General features: G+C 43.1%; 1 protein-coding gene across 4 annotated transcripts in view; it reads left to right on the top strand.

Moving 5' to 3' along the window:
- LOC310989627 (RNA binding protein fox-1 homolog 3-like) overlaps positions 1-10,729 on the top strand; it is a gene marked incomplete at both ends in the record, with an annotated part of 119,496 nt that extends 108,767 nt beyond the window's left edge. For all 4 annotated transcript variants that reach the window (XM_083976740.1, XM_083976739.1, XM_083976738.1 and 1 more), the window contains 5 exons: positions 1,085-1,217; positions 2,538-2,577; positions 5,050-5,105; positions 8,242-8,320; positions 10,685-10,729. In XM_083976740.1, the coding sequence (XP_083832866.1) occupies positions 1,085-1,217; positions 2,538-2,577; positions 5,050-5,105; positions 8,242-8,320; positions 10,685-10,729 (353 nt within the window). The remainder of the gene's footprint in view (positions 1-1,084; positions 1,218-2,537; positions 2,578-5,049; positions 5,106-8,241; positions 8,321-10,684) is intronic.
- Between the last annotated feature and the right edge of the window lie 14,018 nt (positions 10,730-24,747).

Raw genomic sequence — 24,747 nt, 5'->3', positions numbered from 1 at the left:
ACTGAAGTGGTCGGTGATGAATTCACCCAAAACATGTCATGGGAATGAATAAAGAAGAATAAGGTGAGGGGAGGGTGATGAGGAGGCGTTGCTGGGGATGAAGAATAATGGAGATGACTGCGCTGTGATGGACTAGGCGTTGGGGGAAGGGGAGGGAGGGAGAGATGGTGAGGGACGGAGAGATGGGATGTGAGGGAATTTCGATTGCTGGAGAGAAGAGAGAGGGGGCCCAACTTAATCATGTCTGGAGATCGGCGTGTTTGTATGCACCTCCACAGCTCGTAATCAGACAGCCACTGGACTGATTGAAGGTTAAGCAGAGAGAGAGCTGAGGATCGCATCTCCTCCCGTCCTCTAATGTGTGTGACTGTGGACATTTCTGCCGCAACCATCACACCAACCCTTTCACCACTCAGCCCTGGAGCCTTTCACCCCGGCCTACCCTTTGCGATTCGTCGGTTAGCTGTCAGCAGAGGACACATGTAGCCGTGTGATTGGCTAAAGATGGTCCCAGATGGGGTTTGAGATGGAGGGTCATACTGAGGTTTGGGCCTTGGCCGTCCAGCCCATCTGCTGCACTTCCCCCCGGGGGGAAGTTCTGAACATCTAGTCGGGTTGTTCAACAACCTTCACCTCCCATTTGTCTCTAGCCAACACCTAGCGAACGCCCTCTACCTCTCCCCTGTCCACCCTCCCACTGTTCTCCTCGCCGCCATCCCATTGTGTCTAAACTATGCAAAAGCCGTGGTGCGAAACTAGTGGTATTGCATCCATTACCTGCCTATGCTTCAAGGCTGCCCCTCACCAGGCATCAGGAAAGGATGCGTACAGCAAATGTGGATCCTTGCTGAGTACGGCACAAAGCAGCGAGCTGGGAAAGGGGAGAGTGCTCGATGAGGCGCACCTAGAAAAGATTAAATCTATTGTTTCCTTGTCTTCCCCATAATGCATTCTGTCATAGGGAAAGCAGTGCCACACGTCTCTCTCTAATGTATTCTGTCATAAGGTAAGCAATGCCAAGTCGAGGATGTTCTCTGAAAGTCATTTTCTCTTCTCTTGTGTTTTTTTTCTTCTGCCTCCACAGTAGCAGGGTTTCCCTACCCTGCCACAGGCGCTACGGTGGCCTATCGGGGTGCCCACTTGCGAGGTCGGGGGCGGGCCGTGTACAACACGTTCCGCACAGCTCCACCGCCACCACCCATCCCAGCTTACGGAGCGTGAGTATCCAATCTCATAACTGTTGTTCAACCTTGGGGTCGGGACCCATGTAGGGTCGCCTGGAACTCAAATAGGGCCACCTGAAATGTTTACTGCTAAAAATATTTTTTTAACAAATTATTATTCTTTTAAAAATTATGATTAAAAACACCACACACAACCCTAAACAACTGTATTCTATACTTTCACTTTCTTGAATTGAAATCGAGTTCAAATAAAATGCAGCATATAGAAAATATCTGAGCTGGAGCATCTTGATTGACGGGGTCGCCAGAAATTTGTGATGTCAAAATGGGGTCATGAGCCAGAAAAGGTTGGGAACCACTATCTTAACTTAACACTTTGAATGTAAATTTAGTTTCGCTAGGTGTAATTTCAACTATTTCAAAGAGGAGATAACAAGGGAGGAGGGTGGTAAATGCTTTTATATATCATTTCAATCTTTTGGTAATAGCAAGTTGCTGTATATTTGTTGTCTTTCTTCCTGGCGGGGGTGTTAGTATCTGGATATGTACATGCCGTAGCTCTGTCCGTCCTCACGTCCGCTGTCTGTTGACAAAGAGGGAGCTAACAAAGCCACAGGGAGAAGCTGTAGAGAGCTGTAGAGAGCTGAGATAGCGTATTACCGGGCAGATCTCACTGGACTGTGACCAGGGCCTGTGCTGATCTCCTGGCTTTGTGCAGCCCTGCCTCGCACTCGCCCTCTTATCAGCAGTGGTCTGTGTGGCCGTGGGAGAGGTCTGACGGAGGCCCCGGCCGGGCCGAGGGTCCGGCAGTAGCTGTCTATCTGTGATTAGATCAGGATCCGTCTTTACTGCAGGGAGACTCAGCGCTGAAGCCAGGGGACTGGAAATCCCATGTCCCCCCCCCCCCCCCCCCCCCCTCCCTCCCCACTCCAGGGCCCTGTGCTATACTGATGGCAGCTGGTTGATTTATATAGCGGAGTCATGTGACGGAGCTCCTTCGTTGCCTTCTTTTGTCCTCCCCCTCGTCTCCCCCCACCACCACCACCACTACTACCAGCAGCAGCAGCCCTCCTGACAACACTGCAGCAACTGGAAAGACAAACAATTTTACCAGAGCAGAAAATTGGACGGGGGGATGTGAAAACGGTTGCACTTTTCGCTTTAATGTGTCATTCATTATTTGTGGTACAGTACACTAAAGCTGCTAAGAGCTGACCCCCACACACACACCTACTGAACTTACAAATGGTCCAGACAGGAGCAGCGTGTACAGTAAAAGGGCTGAGATTCAGTAGGGCAGCGTTTTTACTCCAAATCAACTCACACGCCTTTTCCTGTTCTCTAATTTCACAGGGTTGTGTACCAAGATGGCTTCTATGGTGCCGAGATCTATGTAAGTACAGTTGGCTTTCTCTCTTTCTCTCTCTCTCTCTCTTCCTGGCTGCTTAGATGAAACAGAAGTAAAGCAGACAAAAAGCCCAGCCCCCGAGACAAAAACGTGATCTCCTCAGCCCCCAGCATTCTCCCAGCCTCACTGCCAAGCCGGTGTCGATTAGGTCTCTGTCTGCTGTGCCAAGAAACCCAACAACAAAATTTAAAACCCCCACAGCTCCTCCCTCCTCTCTCTGTCTTCTCTCTCTTCTCTCTTCCTATGATCTCAGACTTTGGCAGAGAGGCAGACCCGGGCTCAGTGTCCCGTGTCAAGTTAGGTCATTTCTTCCTTTTAGATTCGTCTGGGTTTTTTGGAGGTGGCTCGTCTTCTGCAGCCCTTTTTCTCCTGTCCTCCGCTCTGCTGTTTTGTGTGTGTGTTTGTGTACACTCACAGAGGGGTTTGGCTGGGATATCCCTGCCTGCCCCAGGGGGTCTGTGCAGGCCTGAGTGGAGCCGGTTCCTCCCAGCCATCACCATGTGGGAGATAAGAGGAGCGGCACAAGATAAAGGGATTAGCCGTCCCTCTGGAGCTGTCCGTGCAGGCAGGGTCACATCAGGGGCTGGCCCCGCTCCACGTCGCCCTTGACAGAGAAAAGCATGGACGCTTGGGAGATAATGCTGAAATTACCACGGTGCCCCACTTTGACATCAGTCCAAACGTTTGCAGGGCGGAGAAAGGAAGGGATGAAGGGAGGAGGGGGGTGGTTGTAATTTGTCCCTTTGATTCTGCTGCTAGCGAGATGACAGTGGGCACAGAAGCAATGACAGTTGCCTCTCACTTTCACCCTGACGACAACCAGAACGCCGGAGCTCCAGTGATATATGACTTACACACCAGCCCCCACATGATAGGACTGTATTTCACCGGCTTTTATTGTCGCGACAAAACCACCACCACCACCGCCATGGACGAGACCCGGGCTGAGCTTCTTCCTTCCTTTTTTTTTTTTTTTTTTTGAGTGATACTGTTTGTCTCTCGCACTTGTTCTGCCTCCTCCAGCTAAGTCCTGCACCCCAGTGTCCCTTAACCAAGGCCTGGCCAGGTCGGTCCATCACTCAAGCCGTCAGGCCAGCCCCTGGTGTTTTACTGCCATTAGTTTTGGCACTGGTCACTGCACTGCTTCAGACTGGCTGAGTGTGCGTGACGGTCTCCAGCGACCAAAAGGAAGCTGTCCCTTAGCCCTCAGTGTCCTCCACAATCATTCAGTGGACACTGGCCGGCTGTCAAAAGCAGCCAGCTGATGTGTCAAAGTTTCCCTTTGGAAATAGATGACCTGCTAATACATCAGCAGGAAGGAGGTGGGGGTGGGGGTGGATGCGTACACAAATAAATATACGCTGCATTCATTGTATGGGCTAATACATATGCATGCACCTCTATGTAGAAACACGCATGAGCGTACACCAGAGATGAATTCACAAACACACACATCCCGCACGACAAAATAACAAATGTGCTGCACTGTTGTGTGCAGGCTTTGACAAAGAGGCAGAGTGATTTATTGAGCGTGTTTGTTCAGGCTGTTGCTGTAATCAGCACAGTCCCAAGGCATGGCCGTCCCACAGGAAGTCATCTGCCTCAAACGCCTCGACTTCCTGTTCCCTGTGGAAAATGGTGAGGGGGGAAAAAATAGGGGGGGTGGGAGAGGGGAGTGGGATTCAGATTCTGCCCCTGACCTGATTTCATGTGCAGCCGTGGCGGCGACCATCACACCGTCGCCTCTCTGCACCGCTCTCCATCGGACGTCTTCCCCCCAGAGTTTAAAAATGAATGAAAACATGCATTATTAAAAGCCACCTATCCACCGTATGGACGCAGATGGGCACACACTCTACTGGCACTAATAGAAAAACAGTGGGAGAACAGCTTCATTTTTCAAAGAGAGTAATAGCAGCACTCCACAATGAGGTCTTTAATTCCTTCCCCACTCTGGCAAATGAATACAGCGGTCCTGACTCCCCAACGGTCCGACTGTCTTCTGCCTTCTTACTTCATTTGTGAGCCAGGGGGGTCGTGTAAAGGAAAAAAGGGATCTTCAATAATGTAGGAACTGAGCCTCCTCAATCTAAAAATGGGCTGGATTTGGGGAGTCGGCTCACGTGGCCTCTGTTATGCTGTTGCTGCTCTTGGGATGAGCCTCTAGTGTGACAATGACTTGCTCCCCCCACCCCCCCTCCTCCCACCAACCCCCCAAAATATGCAGCCTCTCAGAACATCATTCATTCCCCCTGTTGCCACCACTCACCGAACGCACCATATATCAAACAGCGCCCTCTGGTGTCTGGCAGGGAGCGTGCAGCTGGAGATTGTGGGGCTGACGACTGTGTAGTAGTGAGATGTGCTGTAACGACGACGGCGTCTGTGCTGTGTTGTCTTGTGTCTGTGAGATCATTGATCATTGATTAACGCTGCTATTGCTATTGTTTCTTCCAGGGTGGATATGCAGCATACAGATTTGCCCAGCCCACCACCACTGCTTACAGTGACAGGTGAGAAAATACTTCTAATTTCCACAGACTTGACATTCATCATTATGTTGCATGTGTTTAAAAAAATCAAATAACTGATTAATCAGCTGACATAAACACAGTTTTTTTTTGCAATCATCCCTCAAATATGGTTCAAACACTTGCGTCAGATCTCAAGAGGTCAGAGGCTCAACATTTGACTGTTTAACAATAAATAACTTTAATTCTCCAAAGTGTCCTCAGTGCAGCACTGCAGTAAACTCTTGGAAAATGTAAAATGAATAAATAAAAATAAGTAGAAAAAAAATGGCAAAAGCCTCATATGAATAATAACACACTCTCTGTGTCAGTCCTACAGTGTTGTGTGGAACAAACCTATGGAAATGAGATAAAACCACAAACAACACTAACATTATTTTTCTCTGGTGGATCAACAAATGCAATGACATCATCGCTAAGTTAAACCAGACAGTCTGCAGTTCACCTGCAAAGTTTGAAGGCACAAAAAAAAAGAAACACTGACTGAGAAAGACTCAAATCAGAGTCGAAAGTGTTGTATGCTTCAAATTTTATGGGTCATTAGTAATATCAGAAATCAATATATGAATTGTTATGTAACTACTCTGGTCTTGAACCAAAACAAAAGAAAACCACTGAGTGGACAATGTGGTTTCACATCAAGATTTCTGTCACAGCTCCAATGCAATGCAAACATTTTAAATCAAATCATCATAAAAAAGAGCAATTTTCTTAAGCTACTACTTTGCATAAAAGCTCAGGAGATCATGGAGGAAGCCACAGAGAGAACAGACAGAGACCTACCTCCTGTCAACAGCAGGAATAAATATACATCTGATGAAAACACACAAGAGTCGAGAGTAAAATGACGGACACCCACACGTCTATATTGTGTTCGACAAGCTGTCTTTGTTAATGTTGAACGTTTTATTTAAAGCAACAAGTTGATCCTTGCAGGCTGTCAAATAGAGCAAATTACTGACTGAAATGCGGAGTCAGTGAACGCCTCAGATTAATATCTAAAAGCATGGAGGAGGAGGGATTTGCACTTTAAATAATTACAGTATTTTCCCGACTAAAAGCAGAACATCTGCACAGACCAAACATAGATGGAGACTGTACGTGATGAATGAGCGACTGCTCCGCCAGCATTTTATAATATTCAATGTGGGTTATTTTTGGTTTCTTGGGGGTTTTTCTTCATGAGATATCTTATCTATTAGGCAAACTGCCGCATTCTTTTTAGCTGGGAGCTAAAGAACACAAAAAAGACTAACCTTGTTGGACTCAATGAGAAAAGCAAGTGATATATGTCGTGACTCTCTGCTTGTGATGGGAGAGTGGGTATATCACTGCAGTATTTATGAATGGCCTGAGGTCTGTGGAAGCGAGGTAGGCAGACGGAGAGAAGGAGAGGGAGAGAGAGAGATGGACCGGCAAGAACTCTATCACTTCTGAGTGATGTCACTCCGGTTCAGGTGTGCTCTGTTTGAGGAGGCGTCGCTGATTCATTTCGGGCCCCTGAAAGCCGTTGTCAGCCTGGATGTGGGCTGGTTTGGGAATCTAATCTGGGAAGGATTGAGCATGTCACTTGTGATAACGTACACCCTGCCTGAGAGCCTGAAGATCATATCGATAATGTAAGATTTATCAGGCCTCGCCGCAGCTCGAATTATGAGCAGCCGTGCTCGGCAAGAGCAGAAATTGGACAGCAGCTTTTTTTTCTCCCTCTCTCCCTGTCTCTCTCTCTTGGAGTGATTTAATTCCTGTTTCTCTTGCCTATACTTTTCCCTGAGATTTAATGTAATTCGCCTCCAAGTTGTTTGTTTTGCTTTGTCTGTTTGTTTCCTTTTGAATAAGCGGTCAGGCCCGTTGGATCAATAGGGGTTTGTCGGTATTGTCTCGGCAATACTTTATCAGATTTAACCGTGGAGCAGTCAGACAATCATAAAAAGAGGTCACCAGGATTGTGGAAGGCGTGTGAAACCCCTGTAAAAAGAAAAAAAAATGAAACATTTATTATCTGAAAAGCCCACAGTGCTCACAGGCTGCATTACCAAAGTCCTTTAAGTAACTAAACAGAGTTCACACCAGTGAGCCTGATGTATCAAAGAGACCTTGTGTAGAGCCAGCCACATTGTAGAGACGCTGCCGGCTTCCAATCAGCTCTGTCGAGGCTCTGTGACATTGCACAGGGTGGTTTGACCTGCCGGTCGTCAGCAGTGCCACTCTGGTGAGAGTCATTTTGTAGATATATTAGCCTTAGAGGGACTGTGGGCTTCGGTGCGCACTGAAGATAAGAGGACCACGGAGACTTCCCCTGACCATCTCATGGCACCGGCCTCCTCCCCAAGGAGCCGAGACAGCCTTTCTGATTTCACGTCCTGCTCACTGACCTTGGGTGCTGCCGGACTTAAATGGGCCGAGCCATATTTAGATCTTATATAACTCAATGTAGCTCATGCGAAAGCCATGAACGCCGTATGTCTTCTTGTTGTCTCCTTTAGGAGAATTTCTTCCTCTCTCCACTTTTTTATTCCTGGTTGATTTGGTGCCCTCAGTCCTTGGCTGGGTGTGCCTTATCTGCTCCGTGCAGACCCTCATTTGCAAGCGAGCATTGAGGAAAAAAAAAAAAAAGGAAAGCAAATAGAGGAATATGTGAAGTCGAATAAATAAATAAATAAGGCAGACACATCTTGTCCTGTCTCAGAAGGAAATTGGAAGGATTAGTTCCAAACCAGTAACAATGAAAAGACAGGGGTGTGAGCCCAGTGTGCAGCCTGGGTAAACAAGAACAGGGTGAGAGACCAAGCCCTCCAGCACCAACTGTGTTTCCTCCTCTGCATTTTCTCTCCTCCACATCTCTCCCTCTCTCTGTGCTCATTACCCATTCCATCCTCCTAATCAAGATGACAAAGAAAAGACAAGTATAATTCGCCAACCTTTGAACTCTCCCTTTTTGAACCACCTTGTATAATGTAGGAAGCCCAGGAGGCTGAGGAGGGAAATAACTGATTGTGTTAGAGACTTGAAAGAGTCGACTTGAGGGGTTGAGCATTAAACAAGCATGCATAAATGTTCTGCTCTCCTCGTCAATGATAGATCAATGACCGTGTTCTCTGTGCCTCCCGTTGTGCAGCTATGGCAGAGTCTATGCAACAGCAGACCCCTACCACCACACGATTGGCCCTGCTGCCACATACAGTGTGGGGACTATGGTAAGTGTGTGAGACCGCCGTCGCCGCCGCCTCTTTTCTGTGTGCACACGTCACGACACGAGCTAGCACACACACACACATACACACACAACTACACACAGAGCTCACACTCCAAAATAAAGACCAGAGACCGCAGCGGCCACTGGTTTTTATTTGTGTATTTATTCATTAATTGATTTAGGTTTGTTTTGTTTTGTTTTTTTTGCTCATGCTCTCTGGCGCACCCTAGTGGAGCTGAGCCGTACTTTTTAAAACCCCGGCATGTGGAAATTTGTCAGACATTTAGCGCAACAAACTAATGTTATGCCACGCAAGCTCTCCTCATGCAATATTGATTTGACACAAGTTCCTCCTGAAATGAGAATGAGTGATCACTGCAGTGTTTTTTCTTTTTCCTTTTCTTTTTTAACACAAAACTTTGCATCTGATCTTACATAAGAACTACATTTCCCAGCTTTTCTGTTCATCCTCCATCACTCAGCTCGCCACCAAGCGAGTTGGATCATCCTTCTTTTCTTTCTTTTTTTCTTTCATTCAGCCAAACCAAACTTAAAGGGATGAAGTTGAATTGTTAATGTCTGTTTTTAGCTAGCTTTTGCAGCTACTGTAACATCAAAGATGAAATGTGGTGATAAATAAAATAAGACAAATCTTTTTTTTTTAAAAACAGAGAGAGTTCCTCTTTGGTTTTGTTTTATTATGATGATGATGTTGATGATGAGGAGGGGATGGGATCGAGCTCACAGACCAAACCTAGAGATTAAGGACCATCAAACGCATGCAGCAGTGTGCCGTGGGACATAAAAGAGAGAGCAGACGGAGGGAGGGAGGGAGTTGCCTCGCCCTCCCCTCCTGCCCACCAGCTTGATCGGAGGCGTGCTCTCTGCTTGAAAAATGACTGAAAATTTACCATTCCGGCATGCATGCGATTTTTCAACAACATAAAAAATAAAGCGTACAGTTCCCCGGTGCAGCTGCTAGCTAAAAGCTTTCATTAATTAAGGCATTTCTTTTTTCCTCTTCATTTACTTAATTAAAAAATGTGCTTGAATGTTTTTTTATTCTTTCTTCTTTTCCCTCCAAATTTCCTTCCATTTCTCTGACACTTTAATCGTCCTCTTGATGAAAAGTAGAAAACAGGATTTGGCCCCTAAAAATATCAGAGCTAACGTTGTGTGTGTTGGGAGCTGAGGGAGCTAACACAGACTCAAGAGGGTGTGTGTGTGCGTGTGTGTCTGGGTGTGTGTGTGTGTTCGTGTGGTGCCGACCAAATGGCGGGGCTACTGGGAGACGAGCTGTGCTGAGGCCGACTTCAAATAAACTTGCGAGCTAAAGAGAAAAGACCAGTTTGGTTCCTAATTCTTTTATCATATTTGATTAATGGCTCTCCAGCAGAGTGGAGTCATTTCTACATTTAAAAGTTATACAATAATTAGTTCCTCTGAGGTTGAGGTTGGAGATTTTTTTCTTTACTCTCTCCCAGTACAGAGAAGCATTTCGTATGGATGAAAGTTTTGCAGGAGCGAGAGGGCTCCCCAAAATTAGGCAGAATTAGCCTTTGAAGACATTCGCTAGCCTTTGGAGTTTGCCTGAATTCCTAATTGCAGTAGAGGCACTGAAAGATGAGAGGAGTGACTACAGTGTGTGTGTGTGTGCGCGTGCATGTGCAGGTGTGCATGCATAGGCCCACGTGCATGCTTTATGTGTGTGGCTGCCCTAGATATCTCGAGCATGGTGCTAAATCTAAGGGCTAATATCCTGTGGTGGTTTGCCCCTCCAGAAAGGTGCAGACACCTCTGCTAGACTTGAAAAGGAGCTGTGATTAAACCTCTCTGAACTCATTCTGCTTTGGTTGGATCTCTGATATTGTTACAGCCTGAAAGGGAATGGATTTCCTCAAGTGAAAAAGCACAAAGCCCCAATATTTCCCAATTTATTATTTGATATATTAAATTCAAGAAAATACTTAAGCCCAGGCCCCGTGTTCCTCTGATTTTTTTTTTTTTAAAGGAAGTGCTCTTCTTTTTTTCCCCTCCTTTGCTACTATATAAAAAAAATATTTTACACCAATTCCATCAACTGCACCAGTTAAGCTCTAAATCCACCTTTACCTCCTGATGACCCTGTTCCTAACACACACCCACAGTTGTATGCAATCAGTTCGACAAAACCAATTTCTGACCTTTAACGTGTCAAACTATAATAAAAAAATAAATAAAACCCACCCTCGTGATCCATATGCCGAAAAAAAATTCTATAAATAAACTTGCATGGGAAAAAGGAAGGAAATTTGTGGAGAAGGAGAAACCGACTAAAGCTGTCACTTGAATACTGATTGGTACTTTTTCATCTTTGATGTTGCAGGCTAGCCTATACAGAGGAGGGTACAGTCGCTTCACTCCCTACTAAAAGAAAGAAAAAAAGAGAGAAAAGACAGAGACATTACCCCCCAACAAACAAACAAACAAAAAAAAATCTAAAAAAAAAAAAAAAAAAGGAAAAAGAAAGAAAGAGACAAACACAAAACAAGCGGTCCTTGGTGGGGAGCTAAATCAAACTAAAAGCTTCCAGGTCCCCACGCTGAGCCCCTCCCCTGACACCCTCTCAAGCCGATATTTCTACAACAACCTTTTTGATGTCATCATTGGTCTGCTCTCGTTTTTGTATTCATTTTGTGCTTTTAGTTTTCTTTTGGAAAGTTTTATGCACATGTGCATTATCTCGATTGCTGTATATGGGTGCTGTGTCACCATAACCAATGTGAGCCTCCTGCAGCACGCATGATGCATGCTCAGAGGTGTGTGTATGCAGCCGCTGTCATCTGACTGAGAATATACCGGGGCATTTTTTTATTTTATAAATATCTATATATATATTATGTACAGTATGTACACATGCACACAACAAACAGGAAACACACCAGGTCTAATCAGGTCGACTCCACCCAAGGTCACCTTTCTAAACTTTAACCTTCTATTCAACATGCAGAGATAAAGCAGTCAGTCCACACACTGACTAACATGCCTTGGTAGTTCTTTGCTCAAAGACGGCGCTGCTCTGATTGCTTTTATTTTTTCTTTAAACGTTGGAGTGTCCTACTGTTGTGCACTTGCAGTGGAGTCTTTACAAGCTGTAACATGTGGTATGACAGCATGCAGAGTAAGAAGGGTCACTAAGGTCAGGTTTCTGTCTTGGACTCACAACAACGCTCATACTCCAGCCTCCAGTCTCCTGCACATTCCTGTACGTTCATATGCAACTACTCTGCAGAGCTGCTCATGTTTTTTTTTTTATTATTTTGGGAGAAACGTTGTTGTGACACTTGGCCGGGTTTTTACCTTCAGAGCTGTGGAAGTACAGCCAGAGGTGAATGTGGGGCAGGACATCAGCCTGGGTTTGTATCCTGCCTCATGCTCCTCAGTTGGCAGCAGCGTTTTTAATATTTCACAGGTCCAAGTTCGCTCTCAGCCACTTAAAATAATGTTACTGTAAGCATTGCTCAGACAAAGTCTTTTTAACTTCACACAGACACCGTGAGTGTCTGTAGAGTCCCAGTCCCAGGTCAGGATAGCACGAATGTCATCAACAGTATTATCTTTTTCTTTTTTTCCTTCAAGCGTATCCACATACAGTAGGTTAATTAGATCCCTAATAACAAGTTAACTACTACTTAAAGTGTCCTTTTAAATCGCTATTCAAAGACACGAGAAATGTATTTTAAAAACTTGGCTCTGAATGTTTTGAAGATTGTAAGATTATATATAGTTTTGTTCCATGTGTTTGTGTTCGTAGCTGTGCGTCAACTCGTTTTCGAGGTAAATCCTGTCGTCAAACAGTTCCTCATCAGGCTTTACCAGAAAACATTTTAAATGTTTTTTGTTCAAATCAGTAAAGTGCAGCGGCAAATTAAAATCTCAGTAGAGACTCAGTAGCCTGTGAATACAATGTATTACTTTATTAGTGGGATTAGTCAAAATATTGAGAGTTTTATTTAAAAAGTAATAATTTGGTCAGAAATGAGAAAAATAGTCAGAAGTTCCTGGTTCCAGCTTTTTACTGTTATGCATCACTTTAATTTGAAAGTAGTTTTTTTTTTGTTAGTTTTAGTTTTGCTGTTTTTAACAATGAAAACATGAATCACTCGTGAAAATATTGAGTTGCAGATTTGGAATAGACTAAGTTATGGTTTTTATTTCTTAAAATGTGATTGCTTCAATGCAAAATAGTTGCACATGAACTAAATTTGCAGAAGACACGGTTGCATATCTTCACTAATACACCATGTCAGATAAACTCTCCCCGACATTTTCCACAGTTTCACACACACACACACACACACACACACACACAGTAATGACACAGCACTGAGGTGGGTGAACCTGACAGACAGAGGGCTGCTCTGCTACTTCAGTCACTGGTCTCTTTTTTAAGCATTGCACAAAGATGTTTTACCTCAGGATAAGCTAAACCGAAACTCAAACTCAAACTAGAATACAGTGCTATTCACTTCTCAGCAGGCAGGATAGTTTCATCTCTAACACAACCAGCAGGTTTGTCCTCTTCGCAACACGGCTTTGTAGAAGAGGTGACTTTTGATTTCCGTTTAAGCAGAGACCCCCAGAGAGGATGATAAAACCAGACTGTACTGTTCTTTATTACAGCTTCTGTATTATAGATATATATAGATATATATATATACACATGTGTGTAGACATATACTGTATAACACATTTTACACTCCATACACACACAAAGTACAGTAAGATATTATATAAAAGCACCCAGGAGTTGGGAGACGCAGTGTAAATGTGTGTAGAGTGCAGCAGTGCTCGCCTCATTCAGCCGCTGCATTGGCTTCTATTACAACTTTGTGCTACGTGAGGTGGATTGAAAAGAAAAATCTCTGTGTAGCTACAGTTTGCTGTCAGGATTTCAGTGCAGCTATATGGAAATACAACTCAAAGCTATTGCCAATAATATTTAATTTGTGTGTACTCACAAAAGTGTTTGTGGTCTCAAAGGAAAAAAAAATCTGTTTGTTGCACTTTATTTTTTTTTTCTTCCTCTTTTTTGTTGTTGTTGATCCTTTCTGAGATGTAACATATTTATAAAAGTATCATATACAGCTAGTTATGTTTAGTCGAGATGTTAAATGAAAAAAAAAAATAGAGTTAACATTGTAAATGAAAAAAAAGAAGATTAATTACAGTAACACATTATCTCATGAGTCAAAGAAAAATCTTTATGTGGGTAAAGAAGCATTGTTCTTCCTTTTCTATGCTAGTACGTACGCACCATTTGGGGTTTTTTATATGAGTCGGAACAAACTTTGAATATTATTTTTACCATTTTCAAATGGGAAAAAGTGGTTTGTGCATTTGTAGGAGTTTCTCATATAAACTCTGCAGCAGAGTACGCGTGTGGGTTAGGGGTGTTCAGTTAGTGACCACTATTAGTAAGCTAGACTGGAATGAACTAGATTTTTTCTTTTTGTTTTGTTTTGTTTTCTGATCTGAATGTGTGTGTGTGTGTGTGCCTATGTGCTATTTACATATATATATGCATTAGAATGTGTGTTTGTGTGCGTACGAGAGAGAACGAGGTTGTGAATGCAGTTTGCTAACATACTGTAGTTTGCAGTACACTAACAGTTTAACGTGACTTCACTCCAGGTCCCTGTAATAACATCAGGATAGTTGACCTCTGACCTCAGATATCAGTGGATACACACACACAGAGACACACGCTGAACATGTTTCAGCGTTTTCTTAATTTCAAATTATGAACAACAACTTACTTTGGCTTTTTAGGAGTTTGACCCATTTGGTCTCACCTCAGCAGAAAACGCTAATGTAACATGCAACGATATGTAAACTGACACTATCCAAATGTCACAATGATCGATGAAAGACATACAAGGAACATATAAGCATGTTCCAGATGTTTAAACCACCTACTGTCATATTCATATAAACAGCATGTACACGAGCAGAAATTACAGTAAACATACCGAAGTCCAAAACACAAAGGTAGAATTTAATCCGCTGATTACTCAATCAATTAAAAAAAACATTTGTCAAGCATTCATCAACTAATGTGAATGACTACTTTCAATATCAGTTAGTGGGGAAACTAATACTTTGCACAATTTATAATGTGTGCTCATTAATTAACAGCATGCAATGTATCACATTTTTAAAGGTTAAAGTCAACAATGGCTAAAGTATATCCATATAATTAATATTCAGATACTAAAGCAAAGCACAGAATAATAATCAATGTGCAAAAAAACAGCACCAAAATAATTACGTAGGAGTTTTAATTGTTGATTGGCCTCTTAATATGATGCTTAAAATGATACTATACACAGAAATGTGAATGATATTGTGTAGATAGTTTTGACTTTGTTAAGATTTCGGTCTCAAGCAAAAAAAAAAAAAAAAAGATCTGCTGGGTTGAACCAATGGGACGAACTTAAAACCAGTAGTTTTAACTCATTTCTTGTATATTTTATATTTGTAAAATCCTCATAAGTTCCTCAAGTTTTATGCACATCTGCAGTTTCTTGTGCTTCCAGATGTTAAATATTAAACGCTGGTCAGCAGCTTAACTAACCATTTTTTTTTTTTTTTTAAGGCATGTTTGCAGATGCACATGATACATTATCCCAAAATATTTCATGATATGGATAGATAAAAGACACACCATCATCATCATCATCACTAGGACACTTTTCTTCCTGTCGTGTTATTACGGGGACCAGAGTGAGTGAGGTCATCTGGGATTGCTCCTATCAGTCTGCACGGGTTTGTCTACAGTTTACAGAAGAAGTGAAGATTAGTATTGTTTAACTGTGTCAGTGTCAGCTTATCAAGGCTTAAATGTTAAAGACATAACATGTAAATAACTCTGGTAGTCAGTATTGTAGAGGTCTGAGCCGTTTTATTATGCTAACAGTATGTCTGAAGTAATTTCAATGTGAATTTATATATATATATATATATATAAACAAAAAACAGACACTTTGATATTTTTTGGGTTTCATTTCGCTTATGTTGTATTCCATAACCAGCTTAATATGCAACCAGACCTCTATTTGATCCAAAAATGTGTTCGTACTTATTAACAGTAGTATTGAGATACGTTTACATATCAGCTAAAAATACTCTTTATCCATTTATATTTACTACAAGCATTCATGAAGCCCTGATAAGCTGGCAGGTGCATTTATTAATCCACCTTAAAAAGATTTGTACAAAAAAAGAAACCAAGCAAAAAAGTTACGTACTTGTAAATACATTTAAATGTATATACACACAAACACACACACATACATACACACACATACACATACACACACTATATCGCAATTCTGAGTAACTGTTTTATATGTATTCCTATATGAAGTGGGGTTATCTGTGTATTTTCAATTCAGCTGAACTTGTTCTTGAATTGTATGTAATTTCTATAATGAGAATATATTGTCTGAAAGGTGTAAAGTAATTTTCTTTTGGGTTAATTTCATAGGTAAAAAAAAGTATACTATTATGATCTCTTTTTTTTCCTCTTTACTCATGAATTATTTTTGTTGTCAATATGTGACATAAGTAACCTCTGATTGTTTTGAGTGTCAGAATAAAGCAGTTATAAGAAGACGATGTCTGCCTTCACACATGGGTGTTGTTGCTGTCAACTCAAGGGTTTTAAGTTGTGTCCAAATCTGATTTTCTTTTTCCTCAGTGTGTTTCTCACCTCCCGACACTGTCCAGCCATGCAGATAGTTTCAAAGATGAAGGATGAGAGTTCAACACAGAGCCAATAAATCAATGACATAGTTTCTATTTTGGGTGTAGGAGGTGTTTATTTTCTTTTGTCAGGTTGCAGGAGACTACTTTTTATACTTCTGTAGCTGAAGTTATTCTTGTTCTTGTGCTTGTTTATTGGCATTTACTGTAGCTGTGTAATCAAAAACCCAAAGCTTTATTGCTGGGAATAATAATGGGGACAACACTTTACTGCTTAGCTGGCTAGTTAAGACGGATACATCCATGAAATACGAGTTGACGAAGCTGCTTCCTAAAGATGTCTATCGTAACTTCTCGTGGACTGAAAATGGAAAAAAGTGAAAACAAAGTACAATGAGGCCGAAGTTGCAAAGTTGCAGTGCAGTGAACTCTCTCCAACATCACAGATTTGTAATAATGAGTCAGTCGGTGTGGCCTGGGCAGCACAATCCAGAAACTATCTGCATGGCTCGAGAGTAGTTAGACAGGTGTTTTTATTTCTTTTTTTCTTTTTTTTCTTTTTTTTTATGTAATCTGGGTGAACTGATCTTTTAATAGGCTCATGGTTTAATTTCTAAAGATAGCGCCTGTACTTCTTTTCACTCAGTTTGTTAAAACAAGTCTAATAGACCTGAACTCTCCCTCCTCTCCTGATTCCTTCACATCCGCGGTGATTAATATATTTGTGTCGGCACCGGCCCCTCCAGTTCCAAGGCTGCCTGTCAGTGAGGACTATATGTAGCTCCGGCGCTATTGTGCTCCCTCCCCGCTGAGCCATAAGACTGCATGTGGATATTTTTGTATGGCGGGTCCCCAGCGAGCGCTCGGTAAATCTGAGGCGCATGCAGGGTAGATGGATAGAGGAGGCGGCGAAGCTCAGGCCAGTTCCTCCATGAGAAGAGATAGATACGAGGAGATGCTGATTGAGCTTGCCACTTGGTTGAGTGTTTCTCTCTCTAGATTAGAAGTTGGAGAGGGAGGAGGGAGGAGGGGGAGGGGGAGGGGGAGGGGGGGTGGGATAATGCACTACAAAGCCATTTCAAAATTAAAGCCTCGTCGTCTTTCATTTATTTATTTATTTATTTGTCAGGAGCTCCGTGGAGCTGCTGAAGATCACTCTGAATTAGCAAGCATCTGTCATGACGGGGGTCCTGGGACATCTGCCTTTGCCTCGCCTGCCCCCAACCCCCACACACCCCCCTCCCCCCCTTACTTCCATCCAGCCCCATTACACCAAGACTGTTCACTTTGCACTGCCAAGCTGCCGATCTCCACTTGTTGTATGATTACAGCGCACTCTGATCTTTATTCTGCGGAGAGCAGTAGCACTAGTTCTGGCAGGCGGAAGACCTCTGCTCCCGCTTCCTTTTAAAGCCACGTTACGAGAGCAGGATGAGAAGTGAAGTGAATGAAGCTGTTGTCTCTCTCTCCGCACTCAAAACTTTTTCGCAGCTGAGTTTTTTAAACGTTGTTTCACTGTCGGCTTTGAGTCGGTGTGTTTCAAGCTGACATTGTAAACTTTTCCTCATTGTGACGGTGTTCATTGTATAGATGTAGATGGGGGAAGAGAGTGCAGGACTTCAAAGAAAAGTGTGTGTTGTTTATTCCATACATTATCCCATATGTTTACTTGTACTTGTTTTTCAAAGAGCAACTTCCTAGCTTATATTTTCTGTGACAAGATCCCTGCTCCGAAAAAACTTGTTTAGAGAGAACTAAAAGTTGCACCAAGCTGCTCAACACTGACTTCTACTTCTCACAGCACCTCTCATTATGTATGCCTATCAGAAACATAACATTCTGTATATTTACCAGTCTCCCCACTTTTCTCCCCTGTTTCCAGTAAATACAAAAGGAAGAGCTGTACTCAGTATTGATGGACATCACAGATGAAAACAACGAAGAGAGGAGAACTAGCTTTAAGAAAATAACACAAGAAGACGACGAGAAGGAGTCCCTCTACTGAGGCTGGCGAGGGAAGACGGGAGGCGTACAAAGTGGTGCCGCGGCAGCGGTGTCAAACCAGCCACAAACTTGACAGACGGAGTGAGCCAGTTTCCACCAGGGACCACCTTTTTGCCGGGAAGAAAAAGACAGAGCGAGAAAGAAAAAGTGTCCCGTTATTATAAAACATTTTATTTTTCTATACTTTTGTGATTTACAATGGTAAAAAGTGTGTATAAAGCAGTATATATGTACAAATCTGTTTTTATGTTTTTTGGTAAGGGAGATGAACAGTTGGCCCTTGATGCTGATTCTGTGGTATGCAGGAAGGAGGAGGGAGGAGCCCCCCCCCCTCCTCTCTCTATGGCACACTGATCTGTCGCCGAGATCGTGTAAACAAAAACATAAACAGAAAGGTGGCAGGGAGCGCTCGGCATCCAGGCAGAAGCACTTTCTACACTGTACTTCCTGTGGGTGGAGTCAAAGGTCAGCCTCCTGGTCTCACTGCTCCGCCTTCTTCCTTCCAACCTCCCCGACCACCTTTCCTTACTTCCTTCCTTCCTTCCTCTTTTTTCTTTATTTTTTTTCTTTTCTTTCCGGGCCAGTGATGTCGCTCCTTCCTCCTTGTTGCGGTGTCACTGGCCAGCAGCGCCTACTGTTAGCAGCGTCCCCTGTGGATACTGTCGTGATGTCACTTCCTCCTGGCAGCACCATTGGGCATCCCCGCCCTCCCCAATGGGCAGCAGCGTCACTGGTTTACAGCGTTGGGGAGCGGGGGGGTTGAGCCACGGCGGGACGGTGAGACGGTACAAAAGCCGAGCCTCCCCGGTCTGCCCCTCTCCACGCCCCAGCAGAGGTCAATGACTGAGGACTAGTTAAGAGAAAAATGGTGCAGAAGTCGCCGACTTTACTCACCTGCCAGACTCCGAGCCCAAGCCTTTGTGTCACTCTGCACCGACGGACTAACTATCGGACCCACGTGGTGATAAAGGTGCGTACAACTACCAAGGATGCACGTTTCCACCTGCCGAGAATAACTCATCAACGTCCATGTAACAAATTGAATTATAATCGAATAATCCCATTGTACTACATCAGCAGGTGCATAACCAAAACACAAGCCTGAGGCATATAGACTTATGTCGCTAGATAAAACATTATAGAAATACAGTAGTGCCCATCCAACGGTAACAAGGAACGAGGGCTGAAATATGTCAATTTCTTTTTTTGTCAATGTATTCTGAAAATATTTATTTGTGTGTTTCCTTTTTCGTTTGTTTTTTTGCAGCACTGAAAACTTTTAAAGAGGAAAAAAAGTTTTTAATTTGGTGGAAGCGAAACCTTAATTCTTTATATCAGGAGAGTCACTGTAAACGTGTTTAAACAAGAATGTTGGTTCAGTTCTTTGAATGTACTTTAATGTCTAGGGTGTCCAATAAGTATGTATTCTTTTTCTGTATATAAATATATATACATATCTATTATATGGGCTGTGGTGATGTCAGGGAGTAGAGGGGGTGGGCAGGAAAGCCTTTGGCCCCCGAACATAGATATCAGACCCCCTCCCCCCACCCCCTCTCCAACTAAATATGTCCCTGATATTTACTGTAACATGTGATCATGTGTTATATGATTGAAAGTGTGATGGTGATAGTGTGAACTGATCTCCCCCCCAAAACTCCCCCTTTACTACACAAAATGCATACACACACATACACACCCTTAGCAGCGAGCCATAGATTTACAACACACATAAACGCACACACTGAACTGCAGACAACACATCCTCCTATCCAGAGCAGAACATCACATCCTACTTTTACCCGACAGACACTTCAGGAAAAAAAAGAATCGCATCTGCAGTAATTTCGGCCCCTTTTATTGGAAGCAGCGAAGAAGACTTTGCTAATTAGCGCAAGGTGTCAGATAAAAAAAAGTTGATGAATATTGATTTTTCTTTTCTTACTTGAACCAAAGTATGATTTGAACACACAGTCTCAGTGCTCTTTGATCAGGAGACAGCGGGACTCGGTTGATGGCGGCGGAGCCCGGATGTGTATTGACGTGACCCAGATTTCATTCGCTCATTACTTGCCGGAGAAGAGCTCGCTCTTCTGCTAATGTAACGAGCCCCGCTGATGAGGCCCCGGCTCGCGGCTTCCTGCAGCCTCGGTTTATGAACTGCTGTTCTCATTCTGACCCTGGTGGGCGGGCCGTTTTATTGCATATTGGAAATAACCTGCCGGCCCTGAAGAAGAAACTCTTATCATCAGAGGCGGGCAGGTTCGGGTGAAGCACAACTTTGTTTGAGAGTTCAGGGTACGCCACTTGGTTGCAGTGGTTTTGTGTGTGAATTGTTCAAAGAGGGTTACACTAGGTTTAAGCTCCTGACTTCCTGTACAAAAAACTACAGTGTGTACTGTTAATATCCTGTACAGTAAATCTCACCTCACACTTCTTGATTAACTTCATCTTATTTCAGGTTTAAAAAAGAAAAAAAACTTGTTCTTCTGAATCAGGGCTCCTACCCACGCGACCTCTGTTCATCTGTAGACAACTTCTCATATATTACAAAGAGTATCTATATCATGGCAACTAACTGTTGTGAAGTCTAATTGGGGTATAAAGTCAGTCATTTGTTCTCCCATGCAGTGGTCATATGCAGGCTTCGCATTTCTTCATATCTGTAAGTTTGTTTCCGAGAGTCACATGATTCATCTGGCCTACTTACAGCACTGCAGACTTGTGGTGGGTCAGAGAAAGACTCAGGAGCAGGTTGGAGTTTGGGTGTTTTGGCCCCCGGGGGGGAGGCGGAGCCGCTCTGGAGGCAGAACCGACGTGTGATGGTCGAGTCAATTGGCGGAAATGAAGAACCACAGTTGCTTTATTATTCTTATTATTTATTTTTTTAAAGCTTACTAACATCAAGGGTTGGTCACATGATGTCCACTAGTTAATCTATGCACTTGCAAAAAAAGAACAAAAAAAAACAAAACAAAAAAAAAACATGTGATGTCATGTGTGATAGGCATATTTTTGGAAGAAACCACTGTTTTCTACTCGTTCTACTTAGCTACTGGTGTTTTTTTTGTTTGTTTTTTTCTTATTTCTTTTAATCTCGTCAACAAATCCCATGAAAAGCCCCAAAGCAGCCACGTGTTCGTTTATTCTGACTTTTTTCCTCAGCTCCTCTGTGGCTCGCTGCCCTCACTCTGTCGGCTCCTGCTGAAGAAGTAAATCTTTAAATACCAACAGCCGGCCCCGTGTAAGTTCACATCAAACTAATAGGAGTAAATAGTGCATCTGTTGTTGGGGACTGTTTTCATGCACAGTGTTCACAGTAATGAAGGAACACGTCGTCACGAGTGCGGCTCATTTATACAGATATCCAATGATGGTTTGAGCCTTTTCATGGGATTCAAACTCTTAGGTCAGTGCAGTGTTTTACTCAATGAGACGACGATGATGATAGGAAACTGTTATATTATAGGTCAATATGTAGCATTTCTGTGGCGCAGTCATGCAGACGTGACTGTCAGATATTAGGATTTCACTGTTTTAGTTTGTGCACATTGAAAGATTGAGATTTTCAAACAAGTATCTTGTGTACCTGAATAAGTCACTTTATATCTCAATGTTTCTATTATCACTGTTATTACATAAAGTAGTAGTAGTAGTAGTTGGAGGAGGAGGAGGCGTAAGGAACAGAATACAACATTGCAAAGTATTGTACTAAAGCGTGAAGCTCTTTTGATCTGCAGTAGTTAGCCAAGTTAACCACATATGTAACTTCCTCTTTAAAATTTGGTTATTTATTATTTTAAATATTTATTAACAATATAAAATTGTCCTGTAGCATATGTAAAGAAAGAATCCTGGAGGCAGGCAGCTCGCTAACCTTACAGTATTTGGCTGGCCACATTAACGCTGCAATAATCAAAAGATGAATAACAACAAAAAAAGAAAGTAAAGTTGTATTTGAAATAGTGTGATAATGAAAAGTAGTAGAGCTACATTGTGTTTTTGCGTTGCTGTGCTTTCTTTGAAGGGGTAAAGTTATGCTAACACTTATTTTTTATTAGCATCTAAGTACATCTCCCATGAGCCTTTGCTTCTGTTGAGATTTTGTTGCCTTTATTTTCTGTCTCACATCACACAATGTCTTCTAATACATGATGAAAAAAAAAAGATATATATATATATACTTTAATCTAACTAGTGTGGCTGGTCTTCCATGTTAGTAGCTGTGCTAGCATCAGTGGTCAGGTATGGATTTAAGAAAATCATTCATGTTTTGATTTTCAGGTGCTATTTTTCCAGGTCGTTGTAACTCTCACTCTCTCACAAACAGCTGTGGTTTGTTTCGTCTCTGCTGCTCGCCCCCACGCACAGTTTTGACTCGACCGCCGACTTTGTTTGTTTTTTTTTTGTTTTTTTTATTATTATTATTATGATTATTTCTGCATCCAGAGAAGAAGCTAGTAGCTCCGCCTCCACAGAGACTAACTCCAGCCTGCTCCTCAGCAGTGGGATGGAGCGGGAGGGGAGGGTAGTGGGGGGAGGGGAGGGGGGCAGCAGGGTTAACCCTCCTTCCCTCCCTTCCTTCCTTTCTTCCTTCCTTCCTTCAGATGCCTTGAGTATATATATATATTTAAAAAAAAAAAAAAAAAAAAGAACTGGTCCTGATCTTCCTGAGCACAACTGCTTGAGCTGTGACACTAGCAGGATGTCCCCCCTTCTGAGAGTCCCCCCGCCTCCCGCCCTCTTCCTCCCTCACCTTGACCCTACCTACCCCCCCCTGACATACCCCCTGCCCCCCCGTATGGCACCCTTCCCCTCCCGCCATCCCAGCACCCACCTCGCCTTCTAGTATGTGAGTCGACTGGCCCCCCTTTTGTACTCCTGGTGTTCTGTACATAATAAACTCCTCACCCGTCCTTTACCCCCCAAACCCCCACCCCCACCCTCCTCCCCCCCTAGCCGTCCTTTCAGGGGGGGAAAAAGATAAAAGAAAAAAACAGAAAAAAAGAAACAAAAAAAAAACATCCTCTGACTCCCCGAAATCTTGTATTTTGTTCTAATAATGACAAAATTTATTTATAAGGATTTTTTAAAATCTATCTCTTTCTCCTTTTTGTAAATGTTCCAGTTAAATAAAGTTTAAAAATGTTAAAAAACTAAATGGATATATTGAAAGGTTAAAAAAATGTCTCTAGAAGTCCCTGCCCCCTCCTCTGGCTCTGTACTCTGAACTTTGTGTTTTTGTTTTTTCTCTTTCTGTATGCTTCTCTTTACGTGCTTCAGATGAAGAGTTCTATTTATTATGACATTAACGTTATTATAATTATGACTAATTATTAATATTATCATCATCCTCATCATCCTCATTATTATCATTAATAAACTTGTCTACTTCAGCCTCTTGTGTCTCAGCGCTGTTTTGTGGTGAGTGATGAGCTGCTGTGAGCTGGGAGCCTCGTGGTAAGACTACAAATCCCACGACACAACAATCGCCGCAACCGCAGGAGATGAGCCAGGTGGAAAGGGGGCGGGGCCTCGCTCCCACACAGCCATTTGTCTTATGCCAAACCCCCTCCGGGTTTTACAAGATGGAGAGCACCTGTCTGTCGCCGAGGCCGCCATTTACCCAACCGGAGCAAAGACAAACTCTGAGCCCGAAGCGTGCGAGAGGAAGAATATAGACGCACGCCTTCAGGGGGAAGGAGCAGAGGCGAAGAAACACAAATGTAAATACTTCAAAAGATCACTGCCTCTCCATCACTGTTGACTTTGTTTAATCCTTTGAGCCTCTACAAACAATGGAAGATGGGATTTTTTTTTTGTCTTGTCGCAGCCAAAAAAGAAAAACTGAAAATCCAGAAACAAGTGTTGTATCTGTGTCGCTCCTGTGCCACGTCAAACTGTGCACGAAGACAACGACGCCTGTGCACACTTCATCTCAGGACGAGAATGTGCTCTGCATGCTCCTGTGAATTTTGAAGTGTTTATCAGCCCGAGGCCTCAACGAAAACCCAAATTAATCTGACTTCTAGTTCTTTCTTTCATCATTTAGGTTCAAATCTTCAGACTGCGTATCGAAACTTAAAGAACAAGTGGACCAACACATTCCTCAGTGAACATTGAATGATTCGACTTGGTTCATGATTTGCACATAGACACGATGCAGCAGCTATAAGCACATTGTTTTTATTACCGAGCAACTTCCAGGCCTCCACGCACACACAGGCACACACACAAGTACATCACATCTCCTGAATTGTTAACAAGCAGTCTGATACGGTTTGAAAGTTTTCACTTCCAGCATCTGTGCAGCTGCAGGACTCGTGCGACCTCCTGTGACTATTAACGAAAAACCAGGTGAGTCGTAAAAGAAGATTTACCCCGTGGCACATGATGGCAAGCCAGAAGGCCCATAACTGGGAATTTATTTGGCACACACACACACACTCTTGTCCAAAGTGACGTACAACTGAGATACAGGTTCACACTCCACCACCTGACACAAGAACCACGAGGCTGCAGGAGCATGAAGCGACATAAGAAGATCAGGTTTTTCTGTTTTTTACGCCTCATTTTGCAAAGCTAGCTGCCCTAACTCTGGGCTCGATCAACACAGGCCAACCAGATATTACTGTGATTTTCAAACTGTAATCTTACTTGGTCTATTTGTTATGATGC

The sequence above is a fragment of the Trachurus trachurus genome, assembly GCF_905171665.1.
Source record: "Trachurus trachurus genome assembly, chromosome: 8".
Taxonomy (NCBI): Eukaryota; Metazoa; Chordata; class Actinopteri; order Carangiformes; family Carangidae; genus Trachurus; species Trachurus trachurus.
This window is presented reverse-complemented; position numbering and strand designations above follow the sequence as displayed.